We start from the raw sequence: 25,947 nt of genomic DNA on the forward strand, positions 1-25,947 counted from the left end.
GGCAACTGAACCGTGGTATTCAAGGAGGGGCGTGGTTTTAACGGGGATTAAGGTGTGGTGAAACCATGCCAGATGACTAGAAGTGTTTAAATGACAAGTAGGTATTACATTTATTTACTCAGTATTTATTGCTGTGGAGAACATCAGCCCTGGGGTGATGCTCAGCGGAGAAGGACCTCGCAGGGTGGCTGGGTGAGGTGCCGTCCATGCTTCGGAGGCTCAGGAGAGGTTTCTCCACAGCCAGCAAAGGTGTGACACTCACGCTTCGTGGCCCACAACCATCCAGGCCAAGAGCTGCTGCTGTGCAAGGTACAGTAACACCACCCGGCGGCACAACCGCCGCTGCTGGCGCTTCACCGCACACCACAATCCTGCCCCGAACCGGCGTTTGCTGAAAAAACAGCAAACAATTAATGTGACAGATTTTGTTCGTCAGTCCTGTGATTACAAGGGCTTGTGCTCACTGGGTGAATGTGCGAACTCCCGGGCTCATAAATGCAGCCACATGATGACAATCTCTCCAATGAATTAAAATAATTACTTTTCTAATTCGCCTCTGGACTCTGCTAAACCTTTTGGGGCCTTGAAGAAGGCATGAAGGTTTTTTTCCACATCTTCTGCTTATGTAGGCAGACGTTTTAATTTATAAAATGAATAATTCTGTATTTAATCAGTACAAAGGAAAATTCCACTTGGGGACAGGGATGTCTCATGATGCTGCAGAGGATTAACCACACTAAATGACTCCCCAGTGTGGAGGAATGTGGCCGTGTGGGACAGCCCTCGCTCCTCTGAGCACCAGCGATTTTGGTGATCCTGGAGGTCTCCCTTCCAAGAAGGACTGAGAATATAAAGAATCCATCAAGGGGGAGACACAGAGGTAACTTTGAGTTGTGTCTTTGAGCCACCAGAAGCCACTTACACTAAGCCTAGAAAACTAGACCTGGCTCTGGGAAAGGCAAGGTCATCATCACTTGTGAACTCCAGCACTTTCTTGGAGCCTAATTCACATCAAACATAGAGATCCCAGTGGAAAACTGATGGTTTATCTGGCTGGGGCAAACAGATGAGGACCAGCAAACTTTGTCGCTGGATGGTGGGGCTGGGCTGGGCTTTAACGCTTGAACCTTCCCAGCAGCGAACCCATCATGTAGCATGCACAAACTGGGTTATAAAATGAGAACAGAGATGCTTGAGGGTAATAGAAAAACTAAAGGTAAATCAAACTGTGTCTACCAAAAGATGCCCTGGTTTTACAACTTAGCAAATCAGGAGTCAGTGACACTAGATAGATACTAGATATATGTTACCTGCTTATCCAAAGGAACTGGAGAGGAAATAATTGTTCAAGAGGTGGCTGGATGTGTGCCTGCGCTGAGGTCCCACGGGATGGGCATCACAGTCGATGCAAATAGTGGTGCTGCACCACAATTTGGACCTTACTTTGGAGTAATTTATACATATTTAATAATAAATAATAAATATTAACTAATAAATATTAAATTACAACAAAGAGGTGAACCATTCATTACACAGTATGCTACAAATGAGTTTAAAAGTGCTTATATTGGATTTCTTTTAATTACAGTAAGACAAAACAAGCTAAACTATACCAAGGATCCCTACAGGGTTTTGTTTTGCAGAAAGGTAGTCTTCAGAAAGGTGTAAAATAACAAGAATAGAAATAAAGTTTGGACAAAGCTCTTCCTCCTGCGAGGTGACAAGCTGGTGGCTTGCACAGGGGTGCACGAGGGAGCACTGCCTTTTCCTTCCCTGCCCTCCGTTGTCAATCAGAGTGATGCTTTCACCCCAGCATCTGTCTAAGACCAAAATGCCAAGGCATCATATGAAATTTCAAAACTTAAAAATCTCAAAATAAGATTTATACATGCACAGAAAAAGCAGCTAAAATAGCATTTTCTTGCCAAAATGAAATGTAAGCCAACGACTTTGCTACAGTGGACTCGCTACAGTGCTACATCGCTTTACATCGGTTTGGGATCTTGCCTTTCACTGAAATAACTTGCAATTCCGGCTATAATTTCCCCTAAATCCTGCACCTAATGTTTCCTATGGGAAGGTTTTAGGTAGTTTTCCACTCAACGCTGCACTGAAATTCTCCCAGTTGCTCCTCAGACCTCCAGTCTATGGGGTGACGGAGGAAAAGGAGGTGCCTGAGCCCCCTCAAGAGCCCGTACACCCCAGGGCTGTAGCACCTCCATCCTACCGCGGGATGTTTAACAACAGTTCGCCAGTGGCCATAGGGAGACCGGCTGAGGTACAGTTGAGAAAGATGGCTATTTCCCATTACAGCCTGGTTAAAAGTGAAATCCAGCAGTGAGAGATATCAATCACCAAATACTGAATCAAGAAAAAATTTATGTTTTTCTAATGATGGTTATTTCTTGGAAATCTTCTATGCCTGCTTGCGCTGAGGCCAGTGAATCTGCCAGTAAATCTATAATGAAATGACCGTCAAATGCACAAACTTTTGCAGCCTACCTAAACCAAAAAGTAAACTTTTTTTTTTTCCTTAGTTCTACTCTATTTTCTTTTTTCTGCTGTCGAGTCCAGCCCTGGATTTATCCCCCAGGCGGAACTGCTGCTTGCTCAGCGGGATGAGCTGAAATAAGAGGACTTTGGAGAGATTTTTAGTTATGCAGGGAAGAATAAAAAAAACAACCCTAAAACCAAGAAAGGAAAATATCCCAATTCTTTAGGTTACATTACTGGTTATATAACCAATTTCTCTGGTTATTTTTATGTCCTATTGCCCTGAAAGAGTGGCCTAAAAAAAAAAACCAAAACCAAAAAAACCCCCTACAAACGTAGTGAGGATGTGGCCACCCTGGGCACGGGGGTGGCGGGGCTCAACAGGGGGACGAGGACATCTGGTCGTAGTCGGGGCACTTGAGCAGGGCCGGGTAGTTACTGTTCATCTGCAGGGACGCCTCGCTGGAGATATCCGAAGGGCTGCGTCCCCGCGCCCACGCGTCCGGGTGCAGGAACTGCCCCGAGTAGTCCGAGCAGTTGCTCAGACGGGGCCGGTAGAAGCCGGGGTGAGGTCGGTAGATGTCCTCGGCCGTGTACCGCTTCATGAACAGGTAAACAGACATCACCCCGGCGCTCTGCAGGGGAGAGAGACACGGCCTGACACTCACCCTGCTAGTGGCTGCCTTCTCCGCCAACAGCAAAAGAGAAAAAAGATTTAATGTGCTTTTTTTGTGCTGTGCTGACGATACACAAGAGCTTCTCAGGGCAGCCCCTTCCCTGCCCTGTGCCTTGGATCTGTGCAATAAATAACATGGCGCAACCACGTCTCCTCCTGTCACACTTGGCATCAAATTATGATCAAACGCCCCATCAGAGTTCCAGGCCTGGGGTCTGTCCCCACTGTATGTCTCCCACCATACTATCCATTACCCACCTGCCCTCATAGCCTGCCCTTAAACCCCGTCTGCGTCCTTTTCTTCCTACCAGCCCCAATGCCCCCCGCCCCAGGAGCATGAGATGTGAGAGCTACTGGTACCTCCGTCAGAAGGAACGAGATGGCAGAGAAGGCAAATGACCATCCGTATTTGTAATTGAAGAACGTTTCCGAGTCCTTGGTCCTGTTCAGCATCTCATCGTTAATGCTGGATATGTAGAGCACCAGCCCCACCACCAAGGACAGACCTGGAGAGAAACCAAGGAAAAGGACAGTAGGAAACGCTTCAGGGATGAAGCCGCTGAAGAAGCACCTTCCTTTAAGACCTGGCTTGGGGGTGAAAGGGTGAAACTGTGGAAATGTGCTTGAAATCCCTGGGGAAAGGAGCTGCTTTCCTGCCGGGCTAACCCAGGGCACTCCTCATTTCAGCCAAACTGATACCTGCTCAAGCAGGTCCATGTGCACTGGGTAGGAGCTGGCTCCAAAGCTCGGCCACCACTGCTGTTTCTTTAACACCAGCACAACACCATGAATAAAACGTGCACTTGTCTCATGTAGAAGCCTCCCAGCTGAGCAGTTCAAAGTTTCAGGTCTCTCCTGTGACGGAGGTGCTGTGAGAGATGTCCTCTCCCCCGGCACCTGCTCCTGCAGGGCTGGTGTGCGCTTGGCCCTGCATCTCCATCTCCCTGCCACCGCCAGCGGCGAGTGCTGCTCTGGGTGATTTTCCATCCTGCAAAGCCCGAGCAGGCTGCGGGGCTGAGCCGGGAGCCCCTGTGGGTGATGATCCCCCAAGGAGCCACCCCAGCGGCTTAGGAGAGCTCCAGCAGCTGCAAAAGCAAAAGTGTTCCACCCTCAAGGATTTCCAGGAGAAAATCTGGCTAGCAAAACTCACCTGACAGGATGAAGAATATCCCCGAGACGAAGGCGAGGATGGTCCTGTGAGGCCGAATGTGGCCAATGTTGCTCAGGATGAAGCCGATGAACATGAAGAAAAGGCTGACCAGAGGGAAGGGGGTGGCAGAGCGGATCATCTCTGGTGGGAGAGGAGCAGAGGAGAGTGAGAACGGGTCAGCCCTCCCCCCACAGCACAAGAGGTGGGCTTGGTGGGGTGAGATGGCTCCAGCCCTTCTGCTCTCTGACCACCCTGTGTCCTCCCTCGCTCCTGGTTAGTGTGGGTGCCTCTGCGATGCTCCCCAGCCCCTGCCAGGGGTTCCCCTCTTTGCTAAGGAGCTGAGTAGGGATGTGACTCGGCTGTGGGAATGCCTGCCAAGGACTGACTGCATTTCTGAGAGTTTCTGTGGGAAGCGTTACATAGGAAAAAAACATTGGAACATGCGCTTTTCTCTGGCTTCACTGCAAAACTGTTTGTGGAACACTTATTTATTAAACCAGAAAGGGCTGCAGAATTCATCGTGTGAGCTGCGGCGCTCCATCCTTCATTCATCCCACTGTGTAATGTGTACAATTGACTGCTACAGAATAAATACAGCTGCAAATTATGGAGAGGACACTATAAAGCCAAACACTTCCATAAACATAGACTCATAGAATCAGAGAATATCTCAAGTTGAAAGGGACCCATAAGGATCACTGACTCCAACCCCCTGCTCCTCACAGAAGCCTTACCGAAACCCAAATTACAGTCTTTACAACCATGGTAAAAAGTCTAAAACCATAAGTGAAGAGCACCATGAAGGTTCAAAACCAAATGCCACATAAAAGAAACAAAGAATGCCTGTAGTTTTTAACCCAGTATTTTTTCAGTCAACTTTATAATCAGTGCTGCATAGGCAGTGACGAGAAATGGTACAGCTCAGAGCCTCTGTGAGCATCCTGCCGTCAGAAAGGGATGTCCCCAAATGGTTAGGAGTGCACTAGGTAACTCTCACAGTAAAAGATGTAGTTGCACCCTTGCACGGTAGCACTGTCGAGGAACTAGGAGCTTCTTCAGCAAGGACACAAAGAGCATTTCTTGGGGAGATCCCGTGACCCCTCGGTGCTCTGCAGGATGCAGAGGGTAAGACCCCACCGAACCACTTACTGAGGACATTGACTGTGGATTCAGACGTCAGCTGGATGTTCATGGGCATGACGTATTCGATAGTGAAGCACCGGCCACGCTCTTCACCTGCAGCAGACACAGACCGAGTCGCACCCGCAGTGTGTTCATCTGATTGTTTTTGGTGGGGGAGAGGATGGCTTTAAAATTAATTTTGGTGCATGCATAGAAACAGTCCTGCTTTTTAATGCTGCTTCCATCTCGGCTGTCGGTGTTTGGGACTGAAGAAAGGCATCTCTTAACTACCATCTCTTGCGCACAAGGATTCCCTTGTATACAAAACCATGAACCCTGTGGCCAGAGAGTTTAAGGTCACCCCAGGGGCGGTATGAGAGCTCCTCAGTCCCCTGACTTTTTCAAAGCGGTGGTTGAAACTTGATGACATTTCAGATTAGTCACTTTGAGATTCCCATTCCCTTGGGTTTTATTCAACTCCGTCCCTGCAGCCAAGTTGCTTCATCAAACTTGGCGCAGAGGGAGGGAACGGTCCAGCTGACATGAATCTAAATTTTTCAGGGACAAAAAGGAATGTTTTGAGCTGCTGCCCAAGGCATAGGAGTGGGATGGGAGGCAGCAGGGTCTGGCACGGCAGCAGCAAACTCACCCAAAGCCTGCAAGCAAAGGCACATTTACCCATCTGGCTATTAAAGCCAGTCGTGGGGTGATAGTGTTACTTGCCAAAGGTTGTGCCTGAGTTTGGAAGCAAAGATGGGCAGAACCTTTAAAACTCCTATTTTCCCCATCCCTTTCCCACAATACGATGCTGCCACGCAGTGAGCATCACCTGAGCAGGGGGTGTTTTTGGGAGGGAGGCCGTACCTGCCAGAAAGCAGACCCTCCAGAGCCCCGAGTGCAGCGACAGTTTGATCTCCGCCGTCTGGTTCTGGGGCTGGACGATGCCCTCCTCCAGGTAGAGCCAGTAGTCGGTGCTGACGGAGATGCCCAAGAGGCCGAGGCCGCAGACGGCGAACACGCTGCTGAGCAGGGTCAGCGCCCTCCTGCCGCAGGCGCTCATTCCCGGCAGCGCGGGGGGCCGAGGCGGGGGGCACGGCTGCCAGCGGAGGGGATGCGGCCGTCGGCACGTCTACCGCTTCACAGGGGAATGGATGTGTCAAAGCTTTGCCCTCTGCCCTTAATTGCTTCTATACGTCGAGCTGAAATAAGCCATTAAAACAATCACAGCCAGCCCTGACAGATGGAGAGTTTGAACCAAATCCCACCCGACTGCTGCCCCGCGCCGGCCCAGGGCTCGGGAACGGGCTGGAGCCCCGCTCCTGGGGCAGCAGCGGCACGGGGTGGGCTGGCCAGGAGCAGCTCATCCGCTCCCGGTTTATTTGCTGCAGGTGAATTCCTGCTGCTCCAGCCAAACCTGGCGCTTGTCACCCCAAGGACGTAGCCAAACCGCAGCACAGGAGCCTGCTGAGGCTCATGGAGACCACATCAGCAGATCAGCAAGGATACTTTTAGCTGCCGGACCAAAACCCACTCCCAAGCAGCTCCGGCCATCACCCCGCCCCCCAGTACTGCCATTTTTCCTCTTCCCGGGTGTAGATTTACTCATTGGGGGATCAAGATCCCAATTTTGCAAAAATCACGCTACACTTCTGCACGCTGAATGGCATCACCAAACGCCTCCAAGCAGAGCAGCACGATGCAATAGTTTGCCTTTTTTTTGCTTGTTATTGCACTTGCTGGGTCAGAGCTGGTGGTGCCGGTATCGGCCGAACGCACAGACTGAACCGCTCCAAACCCAGCTTGTTCCAGGTGGGGGCAGGGAGCTGCGGTCAGGCCCTGGGCAAACATGAGAGGAGGAGGCAAAAAATCTTCCCTTGTCCCCATGTCGCTTATGGATAGAATATTTTTTCCCCTTTCCTTCTCTTCTTTTTTTGCTAATTTGTGGAATTTAGCAGTTCTCATGGTGCCCTGCAGAGTGATAAAATGTCACCAGAAAGAAGAGTTCTTGGCGCAGCGGAGAAAAAGTGCAATTAATATGAGGAGGAAAAAAGCCACAGAAATGAAAGATTAGAGGAATAAGAGCAAGAAGGAAAAGATACACACAAGAGACAGTCTTCTGGGGAGTGGGAACAAGGCAGATAGCACTATTGACTGCTTTCATAAAGGCAGTATGAATCACGGATAAGTGCCATGTCATGTATATTTTCCAAGGCACAATTTGCTGTTGTTAGCAGTGCAAACAATAAGGTAAAAAAGACTAAATCCAGCTAGACAACAAAAGCTACCAAATTTAACACAGTAGCAGCAGGATGCATCTTCCTCGGGCTGTCTTCAAAATGACACGGGCCCCATTCACACTGCGGGAAGGTTCGAGGGGCGACAAACGGAAGAGGGCTGGGGGCAGAGCAAGCTCGGGAAGGAGGGCAGAATCCTCCCAGCCACACGCTGCACTTGGAACACCAGTTCCCAAAATAACAGTGGGTAGGCAATGGCGCCGGGGCAGGTGCGTCGTGCATCTCCCCAGGTGCCAGCTTTGGAAGAGCCCCACCACGCCTGCACTCACGGCCGGCATGTGCTGTCATGGCAGGTGGCAGAGACGTCTCCTTGCTGTATCCCTGCAGCGAAGGTGGTGGGTTTTAGCGACTGGATCTGGAGATGTGGCTCCTGCCTGGGCCGGGAGACCAAGCCTGGCTGTTCCCACACATCTGGGTGGGTGAGCAGCCTCGCGGGGGGGCTTCATTCCTTGCACCTCTGATGCAAATATATTAATGCTTGCTTGCTTGCAGTGACTCTCAGAGATGCCAAAAGTCCTCACAGCTTGCACTTTTACACTGGAAAGCCTCCGAAGATAACGCTCTGCCATAGTTCCCTCATGATTAATAGGTGCAGACGATGCTGATCGTTATGTCCTGCTGCCGAGCTCCCAGGGAACTCCGTGCTCTTGCAGTGTCCGTCCCTGGCACATCCATGGCAAACGCACGGCACCAAGCTCCCTGGCAGCCCGGCCCTGGGCTGATCCTGCAGCAAATTTCATACCAGACTGATGTGAAGGAAACTTGCGGTTACTGTGGAGTCCAAATAACTGCATTTACTGCACAGAGGCAACACCCAAGGCCTGCCTGTACCTCCAGCTCGCTGCTCTGGGCAGCAGTAAGAGAGAAAAGCAGGGAATGCTGCTGCAGGAGTTTCAGTGAAAGAGAGAAAGGGAGAGAGAGACTTTTATTACCATGTCCCACCCTGAGTCCAAAGCAGACAAGTACATCTTGGTAGGAAGCAGATGTACTTGCACCCTCACACTGCAACAGCTCTGACAATTCTCTTCCACATGAAGTTAAGGATTTGGCTCTTCCTATGTTCACACCGAGACATTTCCCAGAAGGTACCAACCTACGGGGCGTGCTGTTGCTTACAGACAGCCCAAGCAAATGCTCCAGCTCATGCTACTGCAAGCTTTCCACCTTTGGCTCTGCTAACGAGCCTCATTTTTAATGCCCTTATTTAATGTTTCCCTCAGCTCAAGAAAATCGGGACATTTCCCAGGAGGAAAACCTCCCTGCCAGGGGTCCGAGGAGCAAGATGCGCAGAGGAGATGCTCAGCTTTGCTTTTTCCTGTGGAATTAGGAGGCAGCAGCTAAAGAAGAAACTGGTAGCTATGGGGCAGAGAAGCACGTCCTGCAGAGGTAGCCCTGCACCTTGGTGGCCTGAGGACAACCTTCCTGTCAACAGGAGCGACCGGCACAGAGCTGTAGATGTTAGGACACCGCTTTACCCCTTCACTGGATGGGAATACACCATTTCCCATCTCGTTACAGGTCCCATTTGATCCAACAATATGACCAGGCAAAGCACAGATCCTCTGGCTCATCCATTCTTCTCCCTAACTCAGTCAGAGCCCTATTTTCTAGTTGCTGCCACAAAATGAGCAGTGTTTACTACAGGGTGTCTCATCCCTCTTGGCATTTTGGTGCCAAAATGGTACGAGGAGCTGGAATCTATTCTTGGCTCATGTATCATCAACAACCATCCTCCCTGCATATTTTTCGCTAATAAGGAGCCAAAAATCAAAGTAGGGAGTACGTGAAGGTCCAGATAAAGCCACTCAGGGGGAAATCGCCGAGTATTTCCTGTGATTTGTTGTCCATCAATACCAGGCACTGGAAAATATACCTATTTGGCATCATTTATATTGGTCATTGGGGTGATGCTAGCAGCAGGGAGAGGGGTCAGGCGTCAGTCATGCCTCTCAATTGCCTCATTTCTTTTCTCTCTCACACTTCAATTTCCATGTAATCACGGATGCAATAGACAGTGATACCTATTACTGCCTTGCTGGCACATAAAATCGAGCCCGATGTGATGGGGAACAGGAGGCAGGGATGGTGCGGAGCAGCCACTCAGAACAGACCTTCCCCCATGTCCAATGCCTGGACAATTAGCCGGGCTCCCAAAAGAAAGATTTTTCAAGGACACAAACAGGAGCTGGCTTGATTTTCAGCAAGGCTTTAGTCCCCAGTAACCTTTACCGATTGTGTTATGCTTCTTACAGCTGAAAAGGTGATGCTGTTTGGTTTCCAACAGTAGCTGTATTTTAAATTAAATGAATCTAGCCCCAAAGATTTCCAAGAAATAGGACCTTAGAACTGTTCCGGCTCCTTCAATCACACTGTGCCTTCTGGTAGTAGTCCAGGGAATAATAAAGGCAGTCTGCAATGTAATCTGCAGTCCTCATAATGAATTTCTTTTTGTCTTGGAGCCATAGCTTCTGATAGAAACAGCACATGGCCCTTGCTGGGACTGACCCCTTCAGAACATGAGATGAATATTGGCGTTGTTCCTAATGCAGTTCACCCAGGTCTAGGTGTGAGAGAAGTCCTTACCTATTGCTCCATGGTCACAAAAACAAAATATTATCCTGGTCCAGATTTCTGAGCCCACCTCTCCGTGACCTAACCCCCAGCACAAGCCACCACTCTGGGCTACATGGATGGGCTAAGAAAAATAAATATATTGCTGGTCAGCTGCCCAGACAGGATGGGTCACGTCAATAAATCACGGCTCCGAGTTCAGCAGAAAACAAAGCTCCCTCCTGCCCTGGGTAAAGGTGGAAAGAGCAGGGCCAAGCCAGGCCAAGGAGGCAGCTATTGATTTTTATGTGGCTAGAGCATCATTTCCAATTTCCTGACATTTGTGAGGAGGGGAAGCACTGCCAAAGCTATTGGAGCAGACGGGAGGGAAGATTTTGTTTGTGGAGGGATGCTGGGATCCAGGACAAGCCTGGCGACCTGCCTCTGTGCTTGTGAAAGCATGGTCCCTGCTGCAAGCCAAGGGCAGGGGGAAAGCAGAGGTTAAGCTGTGGACCTGGGGCAGTGGGAGAGGCTGGGCAGAACGTAAAGAAAGAACAATGCCTGGTGGAAGGGGGGTGGGGAACCCACTGAGTGAGCGATCCATACAAAGAGCATCAGGGAATTGGGTAAGTCGGCAAACGCAGGAGAGAGTGAGCTGTGATGGAGCTGAGCTGAAAGGACCAGCTCCCACTAAGCTGAGACAAGAAAATTGGGCTGGCTAAAAATAAAGGGCCTCCAGGCAGCAGAGTCTCTTCCTCCGGACACAATGCAGGCCACAAATGTGGGCAAAATAAATAGGTCAAGGAGAGTGGCTCTTTCAGAGCTAAACTTCTCAGCACTGGCATCACTCGGGCAGGCAGGACCACGCCGGGGGAGCTGGACGAGGCCACCGCCGCATCATCACCCTCCTTCAGACAGTGCAACAGCACCTTGGCTCCCTCCTGGGCAAACCCAGAAAAGCCGAATCTGGCCTTTAATAACCCCAATGGAACGGAAAGGTGGTGGCAAAATGGCATAGCGGTTCCCACCGAGCGTACGGGTGCAAATGCTCTGGTCCTAGAACAGCGAGTGCAAGGTGCAGCTGCATCCAGCTGCCTCGAACCGATGCTCTGTCGGTTTGCAGGGAGGGTTCTACCAGTGGGAGGTGGCTTTAGTCACAGCTGGGCGTATGCAGCTCAGCAGAGAGGAAGAGGAGGTGGTTTGGGCAGAGCCTGCTGCTCCATCTGGGGACGCAGGAGAAGCAGATCCACAAACCTGACCTGGAAAACTGGGCGACTGGGAAAGATAGTTTTGGGTTTGGAATTACCTCTTGGGAAGCAACAGTCCCTCCTGAAGCCTGGAAAAGGTGTACCGCAGGCAGAAGAGAAACACCAGACGGCTCTGCTTCCATGTAACAGCCAAAGGGGAGCAGGGATGGCTCCAGGGAAAAGCAGCATCTCCTGCTGGGTACACTGGGAAGGAAATGGTCCAAGGGGATGTGGGCTGGACTGGTCTGTAGGATTCCCAGGAGCCCTCTCCTGGGCTGCTGGCACCCGCCACCTCCCGTGGTACACGGGAAGACAGAAATATATATGGCAGCTTTACAGAGCTGCATTAGTGCCATATAGAAATGTCAGCTAGATTTCTGGGAGAGAAATTATGTATTGGAAAAATTAAGTACAGAAATAAATCTTTTTGATGCGGAGGAGGTTAAGGCTGATATTAAGAAATGAAGCAGTCCATCTCATGGCAGTTTGAACAAGCACTAGTAACTGCCACTACGAGCAGCCATAAACTTCAAAAGGATCAATACTGGACTTGAAAGCTTCCCCTCGGCTGCTAACAGCGTGCTGCACGGCCAGCCCCGCGCGCAGCACTGCCATTACAGCCCGATAGACACAGCAGCATCGACTCAGTCAAGCACACTGGGCTCACAGGCTCTCCAGAGAGGTGGTTTCTTATTAAAAAAAAATTAAATAATTAAAAAGGCTGGTTATGAGTTATTTAAACCTACATTGAGCCACAGCAATCATAAACCTATTAATTTTTTGCTTGTCATCAGACACAAGGAGCAGCTGAAAAATAATCAGAAGAAACAATGTGTGACTGCCACACACTGTAATGCTCACCACTGATTTTACGAGTGGGATTACTTGGGGTTTTTCTCTTAAACTTGACTTCCATCATTTTTCTGAGATATTTCCCTTTTCCCTAGCACTTCCCATGTTGCATTTCTTATCCAAGTTCTTTTTAAGCTTGATCAAAAATCCTTTCACGGCAGCATAAGAGTGAAGGAAATGCTGCATAGGCAGTGCCGTATTTTCCTGCCGAACCCACAGCCTGCCCAGCGAACCCCCCAGGCTGACCCCCAGCTTCCCTCTCCTTCTTCACCACGCACCAGCCTTTTTGCTCCAGGCTGCTCAAAATCTGCCCTTTTTGCCTGTGCTGGGTTTGCAAGGATGGTTGTTACCGATTGAGCTGGAACCTTCCGCTCCAGCACCAAAGACCAGGAGATCAGATGATATTCCCAAGGTCAAAGGAGCAGCAACTGAGATTTATTTCCCCATCCCAGCCCTCTAAGCAGACACTTCCCTGCATGGACTGCCCCTGCCGTGCCCACACCGCTGTGCTGGCCAGGGTGATGGCTCTGCTCCAGCTCACTCCCACTAATGGCTTCGGGTGATGCCAGCAACTTTCAACAAATAAAATCATCTACCGAACAGCCCCCCTAGTCCCGGCTCACACGCTGCTGGCGCGGCGTACAGCTGTGTGCGCACTGCTAGTGTTCGCTCACATGGTCTTTCTGGATCCACAAATATTCCCCCCCCAAACCTCTCAGAGAGCACATCCCACCCACGTGCCTCCTTTCTCCTTGGCCTTTAAGGCTCTTACCTCTTTTAACCCCAGCTGAGGCGATGCTTTGGCAAGTGGAAAGCCTGCGATGTTGGCTGTGAAGGTGGGAAGCTCAGGTTCTGGCAGCCCGACTGTGAAGCACGTGGCACAGCGAGGAGGGTCCTGGATGGGTGCTTGGGCTACTGGGCAGCACTGGGAGGAGCTGGGAGTGGGGTGGCTTTGGCAGCGGGCGGGGGAGACCTCCCGGGCTGTAGGAGAGGGCACTGCCTCAACTCTCCACCTCCAGCCGTCTCACATGAGGGATGCACGACGCTGGGACACGGGGACAGGTGGGTGGCAGGCAGGTCTCTGTATCCACGTGCCAGCAGCTCCTACCCTGTGGTTTTGTAGGAAAGCGTTACTCCAAGTGCATTCCTCACGAGGGAAGGAGGAGCTAAAGCTCTGGGCTTGCAATATCGCCTATATGCACCCAGGTCCAGTTCTCCAGGTCTGAACTATGTATATACACACTCAAAGTTTCCATCACTAACAATAGCTGAGCCCTTTCCTTTGCAGAGCCCTTCCCAGCGCCCTCTCACCCTCTGCATATCAAAGCTGACATACAACGTTCACCTACTTGCAGCGTGTCAGAGTGCTCGCAGTCAGCTGCTGGTTTCCATACCCTACAAAGAGCTACAAAAGCAGAATAAAAGGGGGACTGCCTGGTGCTGCAAAGCAAACCAGCTGGGGATTTCGCTGTAAGAGCTGCAGAAATCTCGTCGCTGTGTGCAGTGCAGAGCAGTGCTTGCCCACTGACCTCTGCATGCTGCGTGTTACAGGTTGTACTTTATATCCTAAATACATAAACTCCAGTAACCCGATGATCTAGTGACCCTCTTTTGGCTTCGGTGTAGTGCTTCCCTCTGCTCCAGCCAAGGTGAGCGGAGGGAGCCCCAGCACAGCCAGCAGCAGGGATAAGTAAAGGCAATGTAACCTCCAACAATGGCTGGAGGAGAGCAGCTGGCTCAGGTGCAAGCAGCCACTTCACACCAGGATCAAGGCTGGGCTGATCTAGTGGAGCTGTAAATCTTTAACAGCTGGTTCTTGTTCACTTCGATGTGTCATTTAAGCTGGCAAGAAATCCTGCAATGGCTTTGTATATTAAAGAGAGGCGAATAAGCCTTTTCCTTGCACAAGCTCTCTGTGTCCTTCCAGGAGCAAGGCAGGTCACAGCGTGGTTGAAGATCTCGGGCACCTTTTCCATAAGGTATTTATGTTGTTTTAAACTGAAGTGGGTATGAAGAGAACGCACAAATGCACCATAAGCCCTGCAAGAACCATGTATTACGAACGCCAGCACATTAAATTTCTCTGGGCTATAAGCTTTTCCTGCTACAGAGGTCTAAGAAAAGACTCTGTTACCAGCCCAGGTTGCAGGAGATGAGGCTGCTCCCACCAGGCTGCTCAGCAGAGAGGGGCCAACACCCTCCTTTCCTTCTTTTCCCCTTAACGCTCAGTGAATGACAGCTTGAGCTAAATTAAGCAGTGCTGGGGGGGTTAAAAATAGCATCAAGAGCTAATTAAAACTCTCCCACCTCCCCCGTGCCAGCGCTGGGGTGAGGCGAGCCCCGGGTACCTGTGCCGTGGAGGCAGGGCAGCCCGCCACAGCTCTTCCCCTGCCGCTGCAGCTCTTCTCACCAGCGCTGGCAGCTGGAGTGCTTTTATGAACACTTTCAGTGTGATAAATGAAGAAAGCAAGAATTCCCCCGAGTGCCATTGGCATCTCTGAACGCTGAAGGCTGCAGACAAGCGGCACGTTGGGCAGGCTGCATGCAGCGGTCACAGCCACCCAGACCTCCGTCGCCTCGGTGGGATTAAACACAATTGCCAGCGTAAAGCAGATGCCTTGTTATCCAGGAGATTGCCTTCCCCCTTCCTTCCCCTTTCCTCGCTTAGAAATCCACTTTACCACAGAGCCTCCGAGTACTGAAACAATGGCATAAAGGAAGCAGACAAAGGCTGTACCGTCCGCACCTCAGGCAAACAGCTCAATAACCCAAGTGCCATTTGGGGCTGCCATTCAACCCGGTTCCCAAACACAACGGCTGCTCCATCCCTTTGCTTAAGCGGTTTGGGACGCAGCTGCTCAGATGCCGGTGGTGGTGTCGTCGTGCACGAGCTCTCCAGGTTTGATGCTGAGCAGCCTCAGAAGTTTCATCCCATCCTCACATGGAGATGGTCTTTGCTTTGTGCAGCTTGTTGGGTTTAATAGTCAGGAATATTAAAGTACATAATAAGCGTTTCTACAGCACTGGAGATACTAAACTTAGTACCACCCAGATTTTAGCAAGATTCATTGCCAGTTCCAGGAGTTAATGGTAAAATGTCCCGGCAGACAGGGTAAGACAAATGAGGCAGGACATGGAGCAGCCTGAGACCACCACAGGCAGTGTGACCCAGCCAGAGGAGCTCTGCTCGGTACCAAGCCCAGCATGGCCCCAGGAGGACATCAGCCTGCCCTGCTCAGCATGGGAAGCACTGCCACGTCCTGGGAACGGGCGGGGAACAGGCTTGGTCTCGCCCTTTCTCCATCCTTCCCCCAGGCCAGCACCTATTACCAGGTGAAACGCTCCGGCTGCGTGTATCTGGTCCTTACCTACACCCCACCCCTACTCCCACTGTCCCTTTGCATCGCCATGTGCTCATTCCTGCGCACCCACCCAGCAGTGCCCCTCCGGCCACCCATACAATGACCTCCTATTTTCTTCTCCGTGCAGTCTGTAAGATATTTTACCGTAAGAACTGTCAAACAGTTGACACACAACACTGACATTGCTTTCCTCTTCAGCTCTCCCCGCTTTCCTTCTGTCACTGTACAGAAAAGGGCAGTTTTGTCCCAGTTTCTTTCCTGCCTGTAGCCCACCTCTGTGCTTTGGGAGGGATGTGCAGCTTCCCAAGCAGCAACTCCAGCATCAGAAGGGTTTAACACAACTTTCCAAACCACCCGGATTTCTAGGTGGGGTTTGCTGTGTTGCTTCTGGCTGTCTGCAGCTTCCAGGCTCTCCCAAAGGCATCCAGGAGGGGATTATTTTCTATCGAATACAAAGTCAGTGCACTCTGAGCATCCCCCCAAGAGCCCCCAGGAGCCACCACCGCTCAGCCACCATGGTGGCAGGAACTGGGGAAAATCTGGCACAAGGGAAGCTGGGGTTGGCAAGAAATAAAAGCAGAGCCCCAGCTTGGGTCAGGTATTTTGGCAATGCCAAAGGCAAAGCTTTCTGTTCCTGTAGGAAGCGATGGCACCCACCCTTGCTCAGGTAAAAGGCACGGCCGCAGGAGGCGAAGGCAGAGCAGTCACCAGTCCCACCACAGCTTCACCCAGACCCTGTTGCGGTTCTGGGAAGTGCTGTCTGATAACTGGCTTTGAGTCGCACCTTCAGCTGGGAGACCAGCAGGATGTTACGGTCCATCCCTCCGTGAGAGTGGATAGAGAATGCTCCAGGATTTGCCATCCCACCTTGTGCCAGCACCGGCCATGAGCCCTCACATCGGTGCCTCTCACCTGGCTTTGGTACAGTCTGTGGTGTCTGACCTGAGCATCCCCTCGGTATTTCCCAAAGAGTTAAAAAATTTTCTCCTGTGATGTACTGTGTCTCAGTCCCTGAAGTACTAACTCTTACAGCCAGCCAGCTCAGCTTTTCCTTGCGATGTGGTACCCAGGGAGCAACTCTGTCTTGAGAAAGGGAGGACTGGAAAACTCTTCCTACCTGGACATGTCTAAGCAATGGTTGGAACATCTCACCTAGGCTTGGCATTACGGTATCCACCTCTGCTGCTGAATTTTTAACAACCAAACCCACACAGAGACTCTCCTCCTACCTACACCCAACTTTCCGACTGCTGCAGAAGGGGAGGTTTCCACCCGCCATGCCCGCAGCCCTGCTCTCCTGTGGGCTGGAGAAGGTGGTGGGACACGGATGCCTGGCTGGGACCCTGCTCCCATCCCACCTCTGCCAAACATAACCCACCACACCTCTCTGAGCAAGCAGAGAGAGTCCCAGGCAAAGCTGCCACAGGGAGAAGGGACATCTATTTGTAGCCGAGGGTTTGATGCCTCCCGAGGAGAAGCCAGAGCTGCGGGGTGCCCACCTGAAGGGCTTTGAGGGTGCACAAGGTCCTGCCCTGGCAGCCCTGAGCCTCTGCTCCCTGCAGGTGGGGATGTCGCCCAGCAGCACTGACGGGCAGCGAGTGGGAAAATGAATTATCTGCAAGTTGTCTTGGGTCAGTGGATGCCATCTGCCACGCTGCTCAGCTAATCCCCCCTCAGCGCAGCCGTGAGAATCACTCTAACGAGGTTTTTTCACTAATGAGCAATGATACCCTCCTCATAATAAAGGAAAAGCTGTAAGTCCCGTCTTCCACAGGGACCAGACACAAACTCCACTCAACGCTAACAGCCCATTTTCTCAGCCTCATGGTGCAGCAGTGTCATCCTTTGACAAGTTCTTTTCCCAGTAAATATTTTACTATAAACATCAGAAACTTGTGGCTATACAGCAATAAAATCTGTGTGACTGACTCCAAATCCTCTTTCTAGAACACACCTAGAACCCAAACGCCCTTTAATTTCAGTGAGATTAAGACTCCCAGACAACTTTTGACCTAGCCCCCATCACCTAGTTATTTTAAAAATGCCACCTTAAAACCAGGGCTTTAAATCTTCCCCGGCTGACTTAGGAAAAGCTCCCAGTGCTCGCTCCAGCCGTACACTTGCACAGCTCACAGCTTGCCGGTACTGTTGAAGCCTCTGCAGGCTTGTGCATTATTTCCCTTTTGCATTTTATATTCCCTTCCCTCTCCATAAAGGAAGCTGAAGCTGCAAATGCTGCGGTATGGATGCTGCCAGGTGGGGATTCATTCAGCTCAATGAATATATTCAACAGCCACAATAACGCAGCGAGGGACTGGAGAAATAAACACACAGAAGCATTTCTGTCCCCGGGATGCCACGTGGGGCAGCCACAGGGGAGCCGTGATGGCAGCAGGACGGGCTGCTGAGAGCTGCTCTCCTGCCCTTTGGCTTTTTACACAGGTCACGATGTGACAGACTGAAGTGGTGCCCCCAAAATTCAGCAGCAGATGAGCCTCTGAAGGGAGCCCGGACACGTGGCACTTGTGAAACCAAAGGGCAGCCGTGATGGAAACGTGGGAACGCTCCTCCAGCAAAGCTGCCTGCCCGGATCACGCCACTGGCACCCTGCTACTGCACAACACTCCGCGGGAAGATCCTTTTTAGCCGGAATACTGCTCTCGGCTGCTCCTGCTGAAGCAGGGCTATTTTCAGCGAACGCGACGCCCTTGCTGCCCCTCCCAAAGACTCACCTGCACCATGCGGCCACCTACCAGCTCCGGCGAGGCCCCCTCTTTGCTGCCCTCTCCCCTGCGGGGGGTCGTGGGGTGTGAGGGACACGGTGGGGACAGTGGTGGGGACAGTGGCAGGGACACTGGTGCTGCAGGTTAGACCTGCTCCGTGGACACCACCCAGGAGCCTCCTGCTGCTTCGTGCCTGGAAGACCCAACCCTAAAAGCTGCAAAAAGCATCTCGCGTCAGGGGCTGATGAAGTTGTACAAAATGCCGAGCAATTAATCAGCGGCCCAGGGCTGCGCCAGCCCCCTGCCCTGGCCGCGGGAGCGCCCGCCTCTCACCCCCTCTGGCAGGGTCGCAGTCAGGAGCATGTGGAGAAGCGAAGGCAGGTGCCATGTCCCCCCACCCGCCTGCTCGTTTCCCACCCCCACGTTACTTCACTTAACCGGGTCAGGTTTTTCGCAGCTGGCCTCACCTGAATCCGCCACCCCCTCACGCCCCGGAGCGCCTCCAGCCCCTGCCGCCCGCAGGTCTCCGGCCCCGGGCGCACACACGCCCCGAGGTCGGGGGGCGCAGGCGGGGATGCGCCCAGGGACCGCCCGGGACCCCCGGTGCCTGCGCAGCCGGGCGGGGGCAGCCCCGGGAGCGGGAGCGCTGGGCGCTGCGGGGACCCGCGCCCTCCGGCCGGGCAGGATGCGCCCCCCGCGCCCGCTTCGGCTGCGGGGCTGGGGGGGGTGCGGAGCTGGGGGGGCTGCGGGGCAAGGACAGGGCTGAGGCTGCGGAGCAGGGACGGGCTGAGGGGCTGTGGCGGCTGCGGGGCCGGGGCAGCTGCGGAGCACGGGGTGGGGGGCTCGGGGCCGCGCTGGGGCTGCGGAGCCGCGGTTTCGGAGCCGGGGCTGCGGGGCCGGGCTGGAGACGCTGCCCGCACCGCTGCCCTCCCGGAGCTACCGAGGGCACGGCCGGCTCCGACCCCGACCCCGAGGGGGGCCGGGAGAGCACAGGAACACGCGCCCCAAACGCTGCCCCTCCGCGCGCGGGCGGCACCTCCCGGCTCGCCCCCCGCCCCGGCTTTAAACTTTGAGGGTGTCACACCCGGTTCGCCCCCCCGGCACCCCCCGCAGGACGGTGCCCCCTGCCCCGCCCGCACACCGAGGGTGGCCGGCCCCCCCGCCGCCCCCCGCGCTCACCGGCCCCGCGGGCGCTGCTCCGGCGGCGGGACGCGCCCGTCGGCCCCGGGGATGCTCCGCGCCGCGCCGGGGAGGGCCGGGGAGCCCGGGGAGGAGAGGGCATCACATGGCGCCGGCGGGGACAGCCCACCGCTCCCTCCCTCCGTGCCCCCTTTCCCTCCCTCCTTCATCCCTCCTTCCCTTCATCCGTCCTTCCCTTTCTCCATCCTCCCCTTCTTCCCTCCCTCTTCCCTCCCTCCCTCTCTCTCCAGCCACCCCTACTCCCTCCCTCCCCCGCCCCCCTTACTTCCCTCTGTCCCTCCTTTCTCCATACCTCCCTCCCCTTTCACCCTTTCCCTTTATTCCCCCACTTTCCCTCTGCTTCCCCCTTTTTTCCTCTGGTCCCCTCCCTTCCCTTCTCCCTGCTTCCCAGTCCCTCAGCTGTGGCTGGTGGCTCCAGTTTAACACCAGGGCAGGGGTGGGAGCCAGCACTGCCCCTCTTGTGCATCCTCCCCTCCACGCACCCCCAGCTCCTCTGAACCCCCCACCTGTAAAATCACAGCCCCCTCTGCAGTGGGACTGGTCGGGGGAGTTGCGCTCCTGGGTCATGACTCTTTTGAGATCTGGGGAAGGGAAAACTGGCTCTGGCCACCAGTGTCAAACGAATCCCCAGCTAAGGACACAGCAGACACCGGGGAGGATTGGAGGGCAGCGAGCCAGAGTGCTGGAGAGAGCCAGCTTGGCAGAGCTGGGACCAGGGCAGGGAGAAAGCCAGGGCTAAAGGAGAGAGGGACACAGGGGCAGATGCTCTGGGCTCTGGAAACCACCGCCAGACGGAGTGATTCAGCCAAGACACATAGAAAATTAGCAGCAGAGCCAAGAATAAGGACACAGCTCCATCAGAGCGTCCAGCAATGGGACACTTCCTTGGATACAGCGGGAAGGACAAGAAAAGGGTCACACAGCACGCAGGCGACTCCTGCTTCATGAGCTGCCAGCCCAGGCAGCAGGGCCGAGGGCAGCTCACGGCCACCACCGCAGCTCGCTGCCACCATCGCTGCTCACTGCTGCTCGCCGCCACCACCACCGCTGCTCGCCACCACCGCAGTGCCTGAAGCTCGGGCTTGCACAGCAGTTTCTGCAGCAAGAGCTTATTCTGTGCAAGGGCTTTGCATGTGCCATGGTCACTCCTCCAGCCGGGTCCCTGCAGCCAGGAGCAGGGCAGCAGCAGCAGCAGCAGTGCAGGACAGCAGGGTGGCTCCAAGGGAAGACACAGCAGGAGAACAACAGAAGCAATTTATTAATTACAAGCCTAATAAATTCAGTCTCTAATAAGTACTGGGTCACCAATTCCCAGTGCTCTGGCTAAAACGTGCCGCATGTCTGCCCGAGGCGCCCTCAGTTAGCCAAGCTAAATGGAGTAATTCAAAGTAAAGTGAAATATGAGATGTGGAGGAGGTGTCTGTTGGATGGCTTGTTTCAAGTCAGCGGAGCCATGTGCTCCAGCTTGTTGAGCTCTATTTTGATTTATAGAAATAACAGAAGCTGATGCAGATGTGTAAGTTTTCATTTCTCCACCGAGAACACGGTGGAGTCTAATATAGCGAAGCCTCAGTGAGATCCAGGCTGGTGAAAACCTGCCTCCCAGAAGGACCCCAGCTGGCAGCCAGAGCATACTGGTTATTTGTCTTTGAGGGACTGCACCTCTGCACATGTTCTTTTGCACAAAATTACAGCGATATTTAAATTATAGCGAGTTCAGCATGTTTTCCTGGGCTCATCTCTCAGCCCCCTAAGGAAAAACTGGCTGGCGTTGCAAGGATGCGCCTTTCAGTGTACCCTTCCTTGCAGCTGGAGCTCTCGGAACAACCCCCAAAGGTATTTAGTACCTCTCGTTCGCATTCAAGCAAGAACCAAAGGCAGCAAATCCATCGGGGGATGGACAGTAAGGAGAGAACAGGGATGCGGTCAGCAGAATGGATTCTGCAGTAGAAAAAGGTGGTCGAAAGGCGATGCCCTCTGGGACCCCCGGCCCCACGCAACCCCAGGGAGGAGGAGGCTTCCCTGGGGTGGAGCTAATCAGCAGGGAATCAGCAATAAAGTCAAAAAGCTACAAGAGGCAGGTTAGACCTGGACGTTCATCATGTTCTGTCAGCGTACATTATTTTAATACAGTAATTGGCTGTTCATCATTTTTCTTCTCTCGATATTGTTAAAAAAAACCCAAACAAAGCAGGCCTTCATTTTTCTCCAGGCAGGCAATCTGCTGTATTAGCCGCCTGGGCACTGTGCAGGATTATTTGAATACAGCACGTATAAAGGCTGCAGCGCGTACTGCCAGTGACATAATTAACCATTACAGTGTAAGAGGCCCCCAGCAGCCATGCGTATAATCAATTAGAAATACACATTTTGGCCTTCAGTCTCTCCCCCTCCCCCCTTGCTTCTATGCAAATGTACTTAGGCTAAAACACTCGGATGGATTTTCCGTTGCTGCTTGTCTCGTACAGCAACTTCTGCTGAGGCGGTGAAGTGCGTGCACCGGGAGCATTTCCCACCGGCATGCCCAGGCCAGGCTGCCAGAGGGTACCAGTGATGCCTCCCCAAACCCAGGAGCACAGCTAAGCTCTCCTACCTCATTAGCAGCTATCCATAATTCCTTCCCATCACACCCATCTCCTTGCTGACGGCAAAAGATGGTGAAGACGAAGCAGAACCCCCTTCTCCAGGCCAGGGGCTCAGCGTGGCTGTCCCAGGCAGGACAATTAGCACTTTGCATCTTCTCAGCATTTTCTAAAACTGGGGGCAGGGCTTTGCCAAATCCTGCAACAGCTGCTTTGGGTTAGTTGTTTGATGCAACCCCAGCTGGTGCCATCCCAGGCCCTTCCAGAGTTGCTTCCCTTTGACATCCCCACTCTTCACTGCCTCCTGCTGAGCTCTCCCCTCCCCGAGAGGGAGGATCCTCCACACAGCCACATGTGGGGTGAGTGAAGCCGGGTGGGATCTTGCACATCACAGGACGCCCTGCAGCTGTGCCAGCCCTGGTGGGGCTGGAGCCCACCCCAGCCGGAGCAGCTCTGCCAAGCCCCGTGCTGCTGCAGCCGCCTGTCACACCACGCTCACACCCGCCATGGAAGCATGCAGCATCACGGGCACTGGAGCAGGCAGCTTTTGGGATGCACCCAAAGTCAGATCTTATTAGTGAGGAGGGACTGAAGCTTTAAGAATGGCTCAGGCCAGAAGCAATTCCTTACAGCAGCATCCCTGGGCTGCCAGTGGTGCAGAGGGGTGCTGAGGGCCTGTCTCCTTGCAGCTGCAAGTGTTTAATTCCTGCAGGTGACATATACAGGGAACCTTTTCCCTGGTCTTTTCCCTTCCAGCAGAAGCCACCTTGAAGGCACTCAGGACACCATACAAGAAAAGGCCTGGTCCTGTCAACCTGGGCCATGAACCGACAGCAAACCTCAGGTTTGCCTCCCCTCCCATCCCCCTCTAATTTGCTCTATGCCTGATTACTCAGACAGCAAATCTGCCCAGCAAACAGGCTGGGATGAGCCGCCCCACGGGCAGCCACCCCTCGAGCCCACGTGTGGCTCTGGTCTGGTGTCGGACAACGGGCATCTTTAATTTTTCAATTGTATCTGGGGCTGAAAGAGGCGTTCTGGGCTGGGCGCAGGAAGGGAAGGTCTGCACCAGCCAGAAATTGCAGCGTTCGCCTGAGGAAAGAGGAGAGAGAGCAGGTAGATGCAACAAACCGGCGACGCGGTGCCGAAGCTGCTGTGACTTGTGTGGGAGGTGACGGATGCTCCATGCCAGCTGCCTCGGCACTTGCTATTTTTTGTCGTTTTGTGGGCAGCGCAGCCGGGGAGAGGCTCGGGGAGATGCCGGAGCACGGCAGAGATGCGCAGCAGCCCCGGCACAACGCTTGGGGGAACCCGCTGCTGCCCCACTGCCATCCCCGTGTGGCTTCCAAATGCTGAGAGCCACTTGCTAGAGAGACTATGGAGATTTTCTCTTTCCATGAGAGGGTGTTTGCGGGACAGGTTTTGCACCGGGTGGCAAAACTGGCATCAGCGGCCTGGGTTTGGGATCCACAGCCACAGCGCTCCTGTGCTGGCAGGATGCCACCTTGGGATGGGCTGCTCCAGCCGGGTCCTGTTACGTGGCAGCAGTCAGTGCACGCTCGTATGATGTCTGCTCCTTATTCCAGCAGCAACATTATTATTTTTTTTAGCTTTCCAACACTGAAAGTAGGAAAAGAGGGAAAACTCATGGCACCAAAGAACACCAGCCGCTCTCTCCTCTCTGGGGAGGGTTTTCATCTCCTGCTTGCACCGTGACTAAATCAGAGGCATTAACTCCTGTGGGCTGTTGGAGCTGAAGCTCCGTTCGCTGTTTCTCCTGCACATCCCTCCGCCTGGAGTTGCTGCTCAGGAGGAAGCGCAAAGAGAGGTGCAACATTATTTTTATCTCTGCACCCACATGCTGTGCGAAAGCTTGAAAAAAAAGTGCAGCGCCTTTCGCAGCCAGCCTCCCCGAGAGGCTCTGACTCACAGAACAACAAAGGCGCACGTGTGAACGGAAGTTGGATCCTTTATTTGAAATAAAATACCCTCTGTAACCATATGGGACTAAATGAAATGAATAAAAGCTGAGGATGCAGCCACTCGGCCGGTTGCATCCCTTAGCCCCACAGTGGTCCGGGGCCAGCAGGCACCACTGCCTGGCTCGTGCAGCCCCACACCGGAGGGAAGGGGGTTTGAAAGGGCATGGAGTGCCCACGTCCCACCGCTTCACTGGGACAAGCTTGCAGAGGTGCTGCAGTCAGTTTTCTCTCACTGCTGGTGTTTTCTGTCAACCCTCTGCGAAAGGAGCAGAGGTACCAGCAGCACCACCCCTCTCACGCCTGGTGCCTGGGATGGGACCTGTCTGGGTCCCCATCGCTGGCCACCCAGCCTGGCTGGCAAACAGGCTGCTTGCAGGATGAGGGATGGCTCCTGCCAGAGCAATCAGATTTCAAAGGTCATGTTTTGGAAAACAGTTTAGATGACATTAATTATTAAAGCCTCATAATGCTTGTATTAAGGGAGTTTTCCATGTGATTTATACAGCACTGAAATTCATTACCAATCTTTTAATGATGTTAGGGTCAAGCAGGCACAGGAGTGCTAAATGACTTATCCCAAATGGACCGGGAACTGATCCAAGGAGTTTTGGGATGCTGTCTTTGCTGGCCTGTGCTCTTTCCCTCCTTGTGCCCTTGCGCTCATTGCTGGTTGCTTTTATAACCACTTCTGATGAATTTTTCATGAAATCACCCCTAATCAGTGTCTTGGGCATGGTTACACTTGTAGGAGAAGCAAATGAATCCTGTTAGAAAAGAGTGTTTCTGGAGGTGTCTCTGAAAACGTTGAAGCTTTGATGAAGTTTTATGGACATTGTTGTGGAGTGTTTTATATGGATTAGGAAACCTCCCTGTTGGGGGCACTGGGTTTTATTAAGCGCTTTGAGTAGAGGAGCAAGGTAAGGGCTGATGGATCAAGGCCTGAAGGTTAAATGAAAAGCAGCGCAGATGTGAGCCGGACAGTGGCTGGCAACCTGGGCAACATCTGGGGTGGGTGCAGGCTGCCCGGGTGCCCGCGCCTCCTGGCGCCACAGGCAGCGGCAAGTAGGAAATAAGCACAGGTTTGCTGCAAGGCTGATCCCTGAAAACCGGGCGCCACTGGGCAAACCCAGCAGCTGAAACGCTGCTGCAAACATCCGAGCGTCCTGATCCCCCAGGCATCCCTGCCCAGCTGGGTGCCGGTGGACACATGTACAGCCGGAGCTCGCAGGAGCGGGGGTGGGGACGGGGCACAGCTAACACGAGGGAGGTCAAACCAGCGGTTTTGTAGGAACGAGGATTGCCGCAGACCCCCCTGGGTATTGCCAGCCCCTACGAGCGCTGTGAGCCCCTCTGAGCAGCTCCGGCTCACCCTCGCTGCGCGGCGACGGAGGGGAATTTGTCTTCATTAAACTAACGCAGGGAACATCAGGATGTATTGCAGCCTCCCATAGCGCAGCTCTTTTAAAAAATAGTTTTACCAGGAAATTTGCAGTAACCCAAACACTCAGCAGTAACTACAGCACGTGCATCTCATGCTCCCAAGAGGCAGAGTCAGGCCCTTACTCCATCTGCCACAGCATCCAGCCACAGGGACCAAATGCTTTATGTGACAATAAAATCTCCATCACCAGGTCAGCCGGCGGCCGCGGTGCCGCCGCCTTCGGGGAGCCGTGCATGTTTGCTCCCAGCTGAGCCCTGGTGCTGTGGGGAGGGG

The 25,947-nt window shown here is 53.2% G+C and overlaps 1 protein-coding gene across 6 annotated transcripts; it reads right to left on the minus strand.

Annotated features, from left to right (window-relative positions):
- Positions 1 to 1,547: 1,547 nt before the first annotated feature.
- On the minus strand, positions 1,548 to 19,813 carry CACNG5 (calcium voltage-gated channel auxiliary subunit gamma 5). Of its 6 annotated transcripts, none has more exons than XM_055699579.1 (8): positions 19,649 to 19,813; positions 18,500 to 18,684; positions 13,157 to 13,493; positions 6,306 to 6,640; positions 5,469 to 5,555; positions 4,320 to 4,460; positions 3,530 to 3,675; positions 1,548 to 3,128 (listed from the first exon to the last, which is right to left on the minus strand). In XM_055699579.1, the coding sequence occupies exons 4-8, from the start codon at positions 6,499 to 6,501 to the stop codon at positions 2,871 to 2,873; spliced, it is 828 nt and encodes a 275-aa protein (XP_055555554.1). In that variant the 5' UTR covers positions 6,502 to 6,640; positions 13,157 to 13,493; positions 18,500 to 18,684; positions 19,649 to 19,813; the 3' UTR covers positions 1,548 to 2,870. The 6 variants fall into 6 exon arrangements, with proteins under 6 accessions (XP_055555554.1, XP_055555548.1, XP_055555564.1 ...); XM_055699573.1 differs by having other exon boundaries at positions 18,479 to 18,684; XM_055699589.1 differs by lacking the exon at positions 13,157 to 13,493 and having other exon boundaries at positions 18,479 to 18,684.
- Positions 19,814 to 25,947: the final 6,134 nt, after the last annotated feature.

Source organism: Falco cherrug, chromosome 1, assembly GCF_023634085.1.
Source record: "Falco cherrug isolate bFalChe1 chromosome 1, bFalChe1.pri, whole genome shotgun sequence".
NCBI classification, from domain to species: domain Eukaryota; kingdom Metazoa; phylum Chordata; class Aves; order Falconiformes; family Falconidae; genus Falco; species Falco cherrug.